The sequence below is a fragment of the Zosterops lateralis genome, assembly GCF_965231275.1.
Source record: "Zosterops lateralis genome assembly, chromosome: 5".
NCBI lineage: Eukaryota > Metazoa > Chordata > Aves > Passeriformes > Zosteropidae > Zosterops > Zosterops lateralis.
In genome coordinates this window covers 54,179,349-54,194,663 of record NC_139766.1, presented here as the reverse complement: position 1 = coordinate 54,194,663, position 15,315 = coordinate 54,179,349, and the positions used below count along the sequence as shown (strand labels likewise).

The 15,315-nt window shown below is 39.4% G+C and overlaps 1 protein-coding gene across 1 annotated transcript in view; it reads left to right on the top strand.

Moving 5' to 3' along the window:
* Positions 1-10,044: 10,044 nt before the first annotated feature.
* MMRN1 (multimerin 1) overlaps positions 10,045-15,315 on the top strand; it is a 39,819-nt gene continuing 34,548 nt past the window's right edge. Inside the window, 1 exon segment of the mRNA XM_083862180.1 lies at positions 10,045-10,617. Coding sequence (XP_083718306.1) covers positions 10,100-10,617 — 518 coding nt within the window. The 5' untranslated portion in view covers positions 10,045-10,099.

The window sequence follows — 15,315 nt, the reverse complement described above, 5'->3', positions numbered from 1 at the left end:
TGCAAACATAAGCACTCATCTTAGACCCTAGCCCACCACATGGCAGGAAAATGTGTTGCTCAGTTCAAGCAGTTTGAAAAGCCAGGAATAAACCATCAATCATTTCATTATACTGTGCCATATAAATTTGCGAAGCCTGTATTTCCCAGTAAACCATAGAACCCATTTTATAAAACCATGGAGCTTCACACGAAGCCAGGAACAGCCTGGCTTGCCCCATTCTATTACATTTTCTTTGTCTTTTCACCAGAATTGCATGTCATTGACACTGAGCCTTCTTACAGAAATTAATCCAATGAAAGTCCCCCTCCAGTTATTGGAAACATCCCTGGTTAGTGGCCCAGGTTACTGGCAAGGCTTGTCCTGGACTGAAACACACACTGATGGGTTTCCCTCGGCTACTCACAGTACAGATTCTGCTCTGCAGTTTGATGCATTCATATCAAAGACTACATTGCCTGAATTCTCCACCATTATACTCCAAATTCATGAGCAAAAACGGGAGCATACCTTATATGCAAAACCAACAACTTATTTTTAGTTTAATAAAACTCTAAGCCATGGAATGAAATAATTATTTTTGATGCAGTTACAATGATACTTACACAGTTCAAATGAAATACAGTTAAAAATGACATATACACAAACTTCCTAGAACCTATCCCCTTTCTCTGTTATTGTGTTCACCCTTACACTGCCTCTGAAGGCTGATACCTTCAGGCCATGGACAGGGAGTTACAGCACAGTCAGCATCTCCTGCCTGGGAGGAATGGGATATTGATTCTCTCTTCTCAAACCAGGATCAGTGGTTGAGATCAGTATTATATTTGGTAAGAGCATCTACACTCTGCTCTTTTTTCCTTGGTCTGTGATACCATGCTACACCTTCATTTGTGAGCTCAGCATATGTTACATATTAATTCTTCATTCTCTTCCCACTAGAACTGGTTACAGCCAGCTGCTGAGGCTTCTTTCCTTTGATAACCTGTTTGTTTCTTCTTTCTAACAATTGACCGGTGCTGAGTCGTGGGTTTGCTGATACAATCCTTCCCCTTTGCTATAAAGCTCCTGCCAAAGAAGGCAGGTTGAGAATGCATATACCCTTGGTACAATACCCATGCTTATATGCTTATACCCTTGGTACAAGGTTTTCTGACTCTTCTAATTAGAGTCATTTGCTGGTGGCCATTACTGCCTGCTCTGACCTCCCTTGACACTGGCTTAACCTCCAGTTTTCCTCTTACTGATACAGCTAAGAAATCCTTCAAACACCTTTCAAATCCAGACTCTCATTTGACACTTACTGTGTCATGGCTGCTGTGCATGAGCACACGTGTGTGTATTTAGATTTAGTACTTGCTCCCAAAGCTCATTATTTTCTAAACGAAGCCACTTGAGGCTCCAGCCCAACTCTAAACTCCCAGCTGTGGCAACCATTGCATCACACATTACTCAACCCTCCTTCACTTTTTTGTTCCAAGGGAAAAATTAGTCACTACAAATAATCTACATTTGCTCAAATAGAGGATTACACAGAGAGGTTCTTGTCGCCTTCCCTTTGTTTTTCTCCCAGGGCATGTCAAGACTGCTAACTAATTTTCTAGGAATAGAATTAATCATGTGAGCCAGAGAAAACTCTCTCAAATTTATTTTCCATGTGATGGAAAAAGCTTCTTTGTAAATAGCAGAGGGCTCACTCCTAGAGCTTGTACTGACATCCTTCTGTTGCATGATCAGAGGATTTTGAGAAGCATTCAGTGTAGATTTGTTTTACATATTATCAAGTTTTCCAGGAAAAAAAACATGGTCTCATATAGCAGCAATTCACACAGCAGCTGAATGCGAGGTTTTAAGTCTGGGTGAAAAGGATAATTTTGAAATTCTTCTGTTGAAGGCTACCTTGAAGACTAAATTTGAGCTGATTTGGAATCTCTTTTCTGACAAATCCCTAGCTTCTCCCATGCTTATACAACATTTTCTTACTGGAAAATTAACATAATCACTGGTCAATCAGGAGATAATTTGCCCTACCTTCAAACGAGGTCTTAAGGAACATAAACCAAGTATCTCTTTAAGTAGGATAAAAGGGAGAACAACATGATGAAGCAATTCTGTAAGAGAAACTGAGCAGGTTAAATCAAAGTCAGTGTTGAAAATTGACTCCAACCAGTCATTGACAATCAGGTTATTCTCTTGCATAGATATTCCACATCCTTAGCTCTTCTCCCAAACCTATTCATATTAAAACCTGCTTTCAAATCCAAGACAAAACTGTCTGCCATCAGACTGCTCCAGTCTTTGGAAAGATATTTTTACATCCTCTTGAACTGGTTCAGTTCTGTGACTTAACTTACCCCATAGGCATATCTGAAGGAAATAAGACACTACCATATTCTGACAGAGTACATTTCAAACCACAGAGATGCCAGCTGGGAAACACTCAGAAAATCAGTTTTCTTACCCTACTGAACTAGAATACCATGATCACTACAAACACTAGAGACTGACATACTTATTCCTGTGCATTTCATACACTCACCTTATGCACAGCAACAAGCTCTAGTCATGTATCCAACGAAACCTGGACAAATTTCAAACACAGCAGCAAAAATTAGGAGACAGAATTATGCATAAACTTAAATTTATGTATTCTGAAATGTCTACAGCTGTATCATCACCTTCCCTTTTAGGTTTCTATCCCACTAAGACTTTCCAAATGTCCCAGGCAGAGTTTGGCAATAGGCCATAGCTCATGAATAATGGAAGAACATCATGGCTATCTGTGTACTACCAGTTGCAATGCTGGGGCTGCACTGCTGGAAAAATGGCAAAAGGAATTCTGTGTATAAAATGACAGAAATTAAGTTGGCCCAGAGATGTCTCAGAAGAGCAAAATGCAGGAAAACAGAACATCATGAGCAGAACTCCTGTAGTCTTGGGAGATCACATGCAGCCTTTTTATCTTGACTGGCTCCATAAAGCCTTGTTCTTTGCATAACTTAAACAACGTTCATTCTCCTTAGTAAGAGGCAAATGAGTTCTCACTGTCCTTTAAAGGATCTGTGACTCTCACTCCAGACTGAGCTGCTTGCAGGGTGTGGAAGAGGGAGGGGAGAAGACATATATTTTCCCATGAAATGCATACCTACAAGAAAAGTGGTAGAAGAGTGTGATTGTAGAAAGCCAAGTCTGTATATTTGCCATGGAAACAGCAGTTTTAAGAAACATAGTGATGGGAGGAATATCAACTATCACTTCAGTCTGATTTCTGCAGAATGCAGTCATAGCAAACTGGCTAAAAGTAGGGTGCTCCTCATGCAGCTTGACAGACCCTCCAGTTTTATTAGCTGGGTGATTAGGGGTCATTTCTGGCTGCTACTTTTGAAATGTCTTAGGTATCCTTTACTATATTCAGGAAATATAGGGAATGAAATGGAAAGAGTGAAAAAGACCTCACTCTGGACACTCACCTCATTTTTTTGTGAGGCCAGCTGCAGCCTTGATGCATATTTCATTCACACACTGCCCTATTTCTTTAGATCTTAGCAGAGGCACACTGTATAAGGAAGGAAAGGGACTTCTTTGGACACCTCCTGAAGACAAGGAAGTGCAGGCCTAATTCTGGTATTCTACTTTTGGAAGTTTTTTGTTTCACACATACCAGGAAAATCTTTACATTAAAAGCACTTCCAGGGTCTAAGAAAGTTTAATTGAAGTAACAAACAAAAATTTTAGCACAGGGTTCCCTTTCCAGAGCTGTCACTACTTCTGCAATCATCATTCTCACTGTTTTTTTCCTCTTACCAGTTTCCTTTCCTTTTGATGCCCTGTTCCTCTTCAGTCATCTCTCTTTTCCTTCTTTATTGCATTATTTTTGCTACCAAAGGTGTAGTGGAAGCATCCCAGTTTCCCTTCTCATCCCTACTGATGTGAGCAAAATGAAGCAACTACTTTTGCCAAAGCAGAGAGATAAACATGCTCAATGCAGTCTCTTAGCCCTAGACTCAACAAAATAAGTATGGTACACACTCCAGAAGAATTCACAGCACTCGCCCTTAAAGAATGCCAAGGGGTTTGGCTGCTCCTAGAGTTCAGGGAAATGTTTCTCTTCCAGTCACTTACATCACTGCTATTCAGGAGGGTTGATCCTTGTGGAGTTGCCTTCAGCTTCAGGAGAGCAGCCCAGCACAGACACGGATGTGTGCTTCCAGCAGAGGAAATTTTTGTTTCTCTGATCTTCTGTCACAGTCATGGCTTCTGTCTTGTTTCCACAGAATGTTATTGATGGATACACTGGGGAATAAGCATGGGAGCTTGTCAGTTGCACAGGTTTGTTTCTCACAGGGTGTTGCTAACAAAGCTTTGTCAGTAGCAGACATGGGTGGGAAAACCACACTATCAGACAGACAAAAAGTCAATCCCAGAGGTTTCTGTCCATCAGACATCATTACTTAGTCTCCAGCTTGCCACATGTTCTTGAAGAGAAAGCCAAACTTTTCTTAGTGTTGGATTTAAAGTGTCTATAGGTAACTGTTGTTTTCCTTGGTCTGTTGCTGATTTCCAGGCTCATGGGATTGGTTTGGTCTCCAGAATAGTGTGAGCATTACCTCAGCTAAACCGTTTTTTAGCACTATCATCTTGAGGCTGGTAAAAGAGGCTGCAATGGTCATCAAAGACCAGTGGCTTCATCACACCTGGGAGGCAATGCTGTGGAAAAAAAGGCCAAAGTGAAATCTCTGCACCAATAACTTGTTTCTTTTGTTCTAGGAAAAATCTAGTGTTCTTTGGTTTATTTGCCTATCAAAGTCCTTTCTAGGAAGGAAATGCTTGGAACAGCTTACAGAGGGTTTTTTTTCAAAGTAACCAGATGATTGCCAGTTGCCATTTATCTGATGTCAGCTTTGCCCTAAGGATAGGCTGAAGTTAGAGCAAAGCAGACAGCAATCTCCTTCATCAGCTGCTGCTGCTCCCAAGTAAAAGAATACATAAATGTCTCTGAAGGCTAAAAATATGCCCACAGGCAAAGGAAAAGAATATATTGGAATACACTTTAAAAACATAGCTATTACATGATACTTCAGCAAAGGTATACTCAGATACTTTAGGGTATTTTGTTTGCTTAGTTTGATCAAGAGTGATGCTGAGGATGGAATAGGACTCTCTGCCTCTGCTAGATCCTGATTGCAGCTGAGCCTTTAGAAACATGAGGAGTTCATGCTGTAACCATGCAAACTTCATGTCCTGACCTTTAATTGGAAAATCCTTCTGCTGCTATGTCCCTTTTAAATAAAGTAACGGTTTCTCCTGTTACTACCATTCTAAGGAAACTAGAATTCAATGGAATTATTCTATGATGGAATTAGGACAAACCTAAAGAAATCTTACTGATTCATAGAATCCTATTTTAGATGTAAAATTTGAACTTCTTGAGTAGACATAGAGAAATATTTTTTTCTAAGTATGCAGTGGCTGTAATTTGTATAATGTGGCCACCTTAATCATGCCAGCATATTTTGTAATATATGCTTTTAATTCATGCTAACCAGCTGTACACATTGGATATGAGTTCTTAAATAAAAAACAAAGCTAAAACCAAACCAAACACTAAGTGTGGGTATTGCTCAGGAGTCTTCAGTATGCTTTTGGGCCTTACAGAGGAAACATTTTGATAAGAAAAAGATACTTTCTCTTTTGACATAGAGGTATATAGAGTTCTTAATAACCTGACAAGAATTTTCTGAATTGCTGCAGAGTGACTGCAGAAATGATTTCTTCTTCCTTATCCTGAGGTACCTATTTTTCTGTCTTAAGTGGTGCCCTGTGCGTCTGTATATGAGAGAGGAAAGTAAAGTGGCTTTTTCACTGGACCATTCAGCTGGTACCAAGAGGCACTGCAGGAAATGTGAGAATTTATGTCAAATACAAGTGTGTTTGGTCTGGAGCAAGGGAAAGCAAAATTCTCCCAGCAGTGAGCACACTAGTGGAATAAAGAGCTATTCAATAACATCTTTCTCACTGTGCTGGTTTTGGCTGAGGTAGAGTTAAAATTCTCCCCAGCGGCTGATGTGTGGCTGTGTTTTGGATTTGTGCTGAACACAGGGCTGATAATGTAGAGATGTTTGTGTTTTTGCAGAGCTGGGCTTGCACAGAGCTAAGGCCTTTTCTGCTTTTCATGCCGCCACACTTTCATGCTGCAGGGAATTTTGGGGTGTGTGGGAGGTTGGGACTAGCCACAGCTGGGACAGCTGACCCCAAAATGACCAAAGGGCTATTCCACACCGTATGGCAGTATGCTCAGTGTATTAAGGGTGGGAAAGAAGGAAGAAGGGGGTGATGTTTGGAGTGATGGCGTTTGTGTTCCCAAATAACCATTACATGTGACAAGGTCCTGCACTCTGGAGACAGCTGAACACCTGCCTGCCCATGGGAAGCACTGAATGAATTTCTTGTTTTGCTTTGCTTGCATGTGTGGCTTTTGCTTTTCTGAGTGAACTGTCTGTATCTTAACACATGAGTTTTCTACCTTTTGCCTTTCTGATTTTCTTCCTGATCCTACTGGTGAGGGATTGTGTGAGTGGCTGTGTGGGGCTTGTTTGCTGGGTGGGGTTAAACCACAACACACACATAGAAACTCATTTTTTACCATATCTCTTGTGACCCCAGGTGCTAAGCAGACAGAGAGCCCATTGAATGAGCAGTGTTTTACAGCTGTTGTAGCTGGCAGCAGAGTTAGGCAAGATAATCTAGCTGTGCACTCCTTGGTTTGAATAGGTCTGGGGTGACTAATCCCTATGGATTCGGACTACTCTGCCTAAGACTGGGAATAGGTTTTCTACTGGTAAAGCCTGAAGAGTGAGGATGACAGTCTGTGGCTGTGTAGCCACAGTGATCTTATTGAAGATGTTAAATAATTCAGATTGTTAATTGTAATTCAGAATTCAGATGTTAAATAAATAAATACTGTTGGAGGATTAACAGTAACTCTGCCAAAGTGGCTATGCAGTCTGGTAACTTAGGGGAGATCAAACCTGATGCTCTCCTTACAGTGCTTGGGGAGAGTTGAAAGTTCCTGAAGATGGCTCAGGTTATGCAATGAGATGTTCAGGGATTTGTCTGAAGTCACAGTGTTGAGTGTATGCCATTAGCAGGTGTAAAATATAAAAGTGTTTCTAAAATCACAGTCTCTGGTCAGCTCCCTCAAGCATCAGCAAAGTACTCACCTTGTCTGAAGAACCATAGCTGTGACTCTGAAAATAAATGGCGTTCTTCTGCAGTACAGAACAGGGATAACTTCTGTGAGCAGAAGGGTACTGCTCTTTTATATAATGTAGCCTGGTAACTTAAATGCCCTCCAGGAGTGCATTTCCATCCTCACAATCCATTTCCACCTTCCAGAAAACTACTTCTTTTACTGCCCTGTGCTCTCATGGGAGATGAGAGACTCTCCATGCCTCCTGCTGAATGTGCCAATACCTACAGAATTAAAACTCATCGAGTGAAAGGATATGTGTTCAGCAGCAAATATGAGTGTAGACTTTGATATGGACACTTAACATGGATTGGAAACTTAAGATCCAGCTTCTGCTCCAAGCTCAACTTGTAAAATTTCTGAGAAAAGCCCATGAGGCCAGCCCAACGTGAAGGGATTTCAGAAACATGAATATACAGCTAATACAAAAAATGTGGCACCTATGGATTTATGGGAGTGGGCAGCATGTTGAGTGGGAGTTTTCAGGATAATTTTGAATCTAGTTTTGTGTCTCATCAAATGCATCCAAGTGCTGATCTTTTCCTGGGTTCAGTTTGCACCAAGACAAGCAGCACTTGGATGTGAACTAATGCTGAAATAAGGCTTATAATGAGCTTGGGATTCAGATCCAGCATATAAGAATCTGAAAATGGATGTCATGAGTTTCATACAGTGCCAAGATTGTTTTGCTAAATAAAACCAGCCCTCAAACAATTTTATCTTTTAATCTAAAGCCCAGGCATGTGCTAATAAAGTAGTATTAACAATAGATTTTCATTTTGGGATATTCAGACAGGGAAATAAACACTGCTGTAGTGAAATCGACCAACTACCAAAAGCCAGACTCTTCTGCATTATTTTTCTCTGCATCAGTGGAAATCTGCAGTTGCTTCTCTGAATGTAGAGGCAGAATTAACACTTGCAATGAAGTGACACAAAGCAGAATCCAAGATCTTTTTGCTATTAGGCACTCTCATTGCATAAATAAATGCAGTATGTAGCTGCTGGTTTTTTTTTTTGTTTGTTTGTTTGTTTTGTTTTTTTTTTTTTTTAAGTCAGCTTACGTTTAAGTTGCGAATACAGTCAACACTAATTTACCCTTCATTTTGTCTTGGGATTTCTAAAAAATATGGGATGCCAAATACTAATTCAGGTAATGGTACTAATTCAAAATCTCAAATGTAAAGCTCAAAAAGATAAGCGCTCACATGAAATTGCTTGTGTTAGTCTTTAAACTAAATTGCTCATTAGATTGTCTCCTGTGTCCTACATTCAAAGGTCATGTACTGATTTTACTATGAATAAGAAAAAAGAGAAGGGAAATAGTCTCCAAAAGAAAGCACAACTGTGTTTCTTTTCTAGTGTGTTGTATCATAAAATTGTATCTGGTTTACTTGCACAGTAGAAACCCGTGCTTTCCAAGAGAATAAAACAGAAAAATAGACCACAAGAGAGGGAAAACCCAACCCTTTAGCACACCTAAACATTTTCATCTGGAAACTGAAAGCAAGGCACTGTTATCCAAATCTTCTAAACAGGAACAGTCATCACAGAGATATACTTAACTGCAACAAGAGCTGGTGGTTTATCCCCCATGTTTGGTGTTTTGCTCTTGGGTTTATTGGCTTGGGTTTGGGGTTTTTTTTGAAGTATTTTCAGAAAAAATATGCAAGTAATTTACCAGCTTTTCCATTGTTAGTCATCAGATTTACATGAAATGGGGATTTTGTATCTGTTTTTGAGAAAAGGTGATCCTCAAATAACAGAAAGTACACCCAGAAGATGCTATTCTGTTTGCAGGTGTGTGAGCTTGCATTCAGGGATGTCTTGTCCATAGTCCTTAGCACTTGTGTCAGTGGCCAGGGGCTTTTTGAACTTGTGCAACGGCCTCTCAGATCTACATGGTTCCTGACAGGTCTATTCTATTGCTGCTTTGTACCCACTTTAAAATTTCATGTTGTATTTCTCTATGCAATTTCTTCAGCAATTATCTTTTCCCTTTCTTTTCCTTCAACAAGAAACTAAACAACCTTACTCGCAGAGCTGGAGAATGGCAGTAGAGGGGCAAAGCTTTCATCTCTTCTTTCCTGGCTGCAGTGTTCCACCCTGCAGCTACTAAACATTATTTCATAGAGTGATATAGACTGGAAAGGACATCCAAAGGTCATCAGTTGGGTCCAAAACCCAGCTCTAAGCAGGGCTGTGATCATATTGCTCAGAATCTTGTCTTTGAATTTTGAGTCAAGTTTTGACTATCTCCAGGCACGGGGATCAGTGGTGGATACAGTGTGAACCTCTTCCTTATCTCTGCACTGTTTGCAGCAGTGTGCTTAAATGTTCAGAGAAAAAAGAGAAGACACAGCAATTGTTCAGCTCTGTGTAGCACACTGGTTTTACCAATAACAAGGTCATGAGTTTGAACCATCCAAAGGGCACAAGTGATAAGTCACTTGTTCCTATATGTACATGTGAAAGGAAAATTAGCTAATAATTTCAGGTTTTATCCCTCAGGATTACTTCACAGTACATATTTTTCCACATTTTTATCGTGCCATTAATCTTTATCTTGTACCTTCTGCAGAGTTCTTTTTTTCCTCCCACATAGGCTGCCAGGGTCCTGCTCTCCAAGGGGTCACAGGTTGCAGAGGGATCCACAGAAACAGGAAACCAGGCTTCCTCAGTCAATTTCGAAACACCAAAACCTGTTTCCTTTCTACAGAAATAAAGCCTGTCAGGGCATCCTCTGGGTAGGCTCACTATCCGAGCAGCAGCCCAGGAGGAGGGAGAAACTACAGGATTTTTTGTTTAGGAAATAAATGTGAGATAACATAGCATTTAAAAACCATCAGAATGAAAGAGATAATTTTCTTGCTGCTCCTATTGCACTTACACAGGGGCAGCACTGGGTTTGATGCTCTAGGGAAACTCTGGACCACAGGACAAGGTGATGAAACCCAGACAAGTCACTCAGACTCGACTCCATCTTTGACCCCAACTGGGGGGTCACACCATTTTGAAATCCAAGCTACCAGAGTAAGTGCCTCCCAGGAACCTCCTTTTGCATCTGCAGCCGAGACACTGGGAACGACAGCAGTGAAGAAAACTTCCAGTCCTACAATATCTACCCCTGCAAGTCAGTCAAATGGACACAGTGATGGCGACTCTGGCAGGGAAAAGATTGGAAGCTCATCTCGCAGCAAAGGAACAACTCTACAAAGCACTGCTAGAGAGATCCCTCTCCAGAAAGGGGTCACTGCAAGCCTGGATACTGCTACAGGGGAAAGATCTGTCAAGCAGACCTCTCGCAGCACCAGGAGCCAGCAGGATGCCAACTCCAAAGCATCCGGCTTTGAAACTACCAGGGGAAAGTAAGCTATGTATTTTTTCTTGTCTCTTATGTACTGCTTATCTTCCTGTTTCCAGTGACATAATTGGCAAAAATCTTAGCAATTTCTGTAAAATTATTTTTGACCTTAAAAAAGACCATTTAAAACAAGCAAGGAACCAAACTGGCAGCATTTACTCAGGCAAAACCATTGTAACATTTCTAACAGAGTAAATGCTGCAATGTTTTATTCCTCAGGGTGATTATCTCAAAATCAACAGGGAAGTCATTATCATATATGGGTAGGAAAGGGATACAATAGATGGCCCTCTGTTTTTTGCACACTAAACTACTGTTGATTTTTTTTCCTTCTTTCTTTTCTTGTGGATAAAATAAATTACAAATGCACTATTTCATTTTAAATCTATTAAGAGATATTGTGTTTGTAAACTTCTCCACTAAACTGAAAATACAAGCAATTAAATGTACAAAATGCATCAGTCTGACAATTTGAAACATTCTATTCTGTGATAAAAACTTATGAAAAGTGGTGTTGTAGGTGAACGTGCATTCAGAGCTCTATAACTTAATACACAATAACGTGCATAATAGAGTATATCAAACTCTACTGTCTATTTTTATAGTTCTGGAACACTCAATTCTTTTCTTTGTTCCCCAATGTCTTCACTTCTCAATAGGGATATTAACACTGACTTTGCAGATATTGCAAGTTTCCCTTAATTGCTGATATATAATCAGATACTGGTAGAAAATGAAAGACACAAAGGATCGGTTGTTTTTCATAGTATTTATGGAGAGTGAGCTTTCAGAATATAGATTTCTTCTTTTGATAGTACTTTCCCATATGGCAGCATCCAAACACATGGAAAGGAGAATAAATCATCACTCCTACAATTACCTTGCTGTGTGTGGCTAGGAATTGATGTTTCTTTAAGTGAAAGAAAAGATTCTCACTGACCTGAGCATGTTTTGGGTTATAGATACGGAAAATAATGCATAAGGACCCAGAGGAAAGATGTCCTTTGCCTCTGCTTGGAAGAGACACCCCAGTAAGAGTTGTGTTTCCCAGATAGTTTTCCTAGCATACTCCTTAAGTTCTGAAAGTCATCTATTGCACCACATGAGTGCTGGTAGCTACATCTCCATTGAAATAAATCCTAACACATATGCTAACCTTGTTCTTTAGCTTTCACAGCTTTCTTCAAGAATAGTATTCCAATTAAATTAATCTTCAGCAAAACTGTGAATCAGCAGGTATTCTTCCTACCTTTTACATGAGATATAAATACAAGTAGCAAAAAATTAGTCCCTAGTGAAGATGGTCACATATTTTATTTATCATAATGACACATGGTTGCAACTGCAGAGAGGCAAAAGAAGCAAATCTTGTATTTGCCAGCACCTAATTCCATGAGTGGTCAAGGAGCAACCTGCTGTGCAACATGCATATTGGAGTCCACTGAGCCAGTTAGCAATAAAACCAGGATTGCGTATCAAATTTACAGGAATGCGTAGCAGCATGAAACCCCAGCATAAAACTGAATGCTGAATCTCCACTCTCTTGCTCAAACTGCTGAGCTACATAGCCTCTCCCTCTCTAGCAAATATCTACAGTCTTAGGTGTGGCTCAGTCCTTTTCACAGTAAGATTCTTGTGCTAAAAGGCTTGCCTTTCCCACTGTATATGAGTGTTTTTGTAATCAGATGTGTTTTGAACTTTCCTTCCACTTTTGCCATGACTGTGACTTAAGTCACTTCACTGTTCCATCTTCCTTTCCTTGTGGATTAGACCTGGATGAATAATAAACTTGCTTGTGACTAATTTTTCTTTTTCAGCAAAGACATGAGAAAATGCCTAGTCTAGGGTGCTCACTATTACCAATCACTGCTGTGAAACATCTGAAAAGCTATTACTGAGAAAATATGCATAAGAAGGCAAAAATTTTTATTTAAGTGTAGGTGCCATCAACTATGCCCTAAATAATTTGTGCCATATATTTTCCTTAAAAAAAAAAAAGAAAAAACAAAACCAAAAACAAACCCCAACCAAACAAAAAAAAAAAAAAAAAAAAAAAAAAAAAAAAAAAAAAAAAAACAAATAAAGTGAAAAAACAACTGTAAGAATTCCAATAAAGACACAGCTTTCTTCAAGGTTTTACTCATTTGAAGCCTGAGCACAGCATGACTCAATAGCAGATTCCACATCTGTAAAGTGTACTGTCTCTGAGGAAATTTGGAAGAACAATTTTCTTTTTGAATTTACTTTGAATTCAAGCACCTCTGTGGGTATAGTCTGTACTCCAACCTGAATTTTTGAGTGACCTTCTAGAAACTGCGTGATTCTGTAATCCATTATGGCAACCCATTGTGCTCACATATGTGCAGCGATGCTGATGTTAGGAGGCCCCATATAGAAGGAACAATAGAGAGGGATCCGTGAGAGACAAGAGGAAGGAAAACAGACAAGAACGAGCATTTATTTTTAAACATATTTATAATTTAAGAAATAACAATACATACACTTTGTTGATGGTCAGATTATCCACAAGCTACAATATGTGTCCATTGTACACACTTAATTACACAAATACCCCTTTCTGAAGGAGGTCACGTGCCTCAATGGCTTAATTATAAAGATAATTCCCATGTTATCACTACCCTAGGTTATGTGAGGACAATATTACACACCCATATCTTATCACATGCACACAAGAACTAGGTTAGGCTTTGAACTTCTCTCTACCACATCCTGATGTGGTATTACAAGGGCTAAATATCAGACATATTCTTTTCTCTAAAAACACAAATCTTTTCCTTACTCTTCACTGACACAGAAATGCAATTAAGTCCTGTTCCTTCACATTGGAGCAATTTTATGATTAACCTTAGAATAGGTACAGGAAAACATAATTTGTCACTCTCTACTCTCAAACCATTTCAGAAGAGTGTTTTCTGTGGTGAGGTATCCCCCCCTCAGGCAGAGTCTGCACCCAAACTTTCAGGAAGATAAGAAAAATTCACAGGAAGCACATCTGGAATGGCCTGAGCTGAAAGAAAAGTTAATTTCTTCACTCCTAGTAATGAATTTGACTTATGTTCTGAAATGGGAAACTTAATGTCTCTACAAATATGCATTTTTCTTATTTTTTTTTTATTTCTACCTATCTTCAAAGTTTTATGCAATCCATATAAATGAATAAAGAAATAATGGAAACCTAGAGTGGAAGAATTTCTCCAAAATTTAGTGACATAAATCTGAGTATCAATTTGGTGTGAAAAAATAAAATTTATACATTCTTTTCAATTGAGCTCATTTGAGATACATGTTTTTCAGCCTGTGGAGAGAGAAAATTGCAGTATTTCACTGTGTAAAGAAGATTACACAGCAGTGGTGCAATGGAGTAAGAGACGAGACACTCATCTTTTCATTCTGAACCTAACTTTATTAATTATCATCCAGGGCACCTCCTGAATACATGAGACTTCCATTCAGGCTGTAAATTAAGCACAGTGTCCCCACATTACTGATTGGCTCTACATTACTATTTTCTCTTATTATGTATGTATTAAACCTTTTCCAGTTATCTTAAAGCCACTGAGGGTCTTAATAGACTTTCTCTACCATTACCTTGTGTAGTGGTGAGGTGACAGTATTTTATTACTAAGCACAGGAGGGTTTAATAGAGTCAGCACCAGGGACAGATTTGCTTAGCTGTCACATGTGATAGGAGTGCTGAAATATTTTGTTCTCATGAGCAGACGTCTGCATTTCTCCCTGGAAATTGCTTTTGCCTGTATCAGCTTGGTAGAAATCTAGTGTACTGACAAATTAAAATGAATGGTTAAGATCAGCAGACAGTTCAGATACATGAGACACATAGAAACCTGATTTAACTGCCTGGTTAATGCAAGGTTCACAGTCTCTTTTCATCATGTCACTTTTTAATGGAGCAGAGAGAACAATTCTTGAATCGATTCCCTAAGATTTTGCATCACTGTGCATTTACAAAAAAATACAGTCACACATGGCTTAGGTTTCTGCCTCACTAGGTATATTCACTATGACCTGGAAGGAAGAAGCTCTTACACAGGCCTGAGGTTGCTTGGTGGCTGTGTCAGGGTGTGTTTGGCAAGCTTTGTCCCCAGGATGTTGTACTACAGCTATGCAGAAGATCATTGCGATAAGTCACTCTCATCCAGCAGCACCTTGAATGTATTTCTGTAAGCCCACAATCCAATTTTCCTATACATGCTAAGCTCAGTGTTACTCCCATAGCAGTCCCAAAGCAGTGATGGCTGGTAGAATCATGACACGCTGTTTTCAGCAGGACAGGAAATATAGCACAGGAAAAAAAAAAAAAAAAAAAAAAAAAAAAAAAAAAAAAAAAAAAAAAAAAAAAAAAAAAACCACGCTTCACCAAAGCTGTTTTTGAGACACTCACAAAGTACTCACAAAGTACTTAGCCTTCTCAGAGTCTCGTTGTTTAGTTTTTCTGTGATCAGATAAGTCACCACTATACAGATGATTTCTGATTTTTTTTCAGGACGGTAAGGAAGGTTTCTGTTTGTCTCATTACACTAACTATTTCATTAATGCTCATGTTTATCTTGCTCTTGTTCTTTGTTTCATCTGCCATGGAAAGAGCAAGGATTAGGAAGAGACTGTTTTCCATCCCTGCAATGTCTCTTCACTCCTCTGAATAGATTAGAATTACTGTACC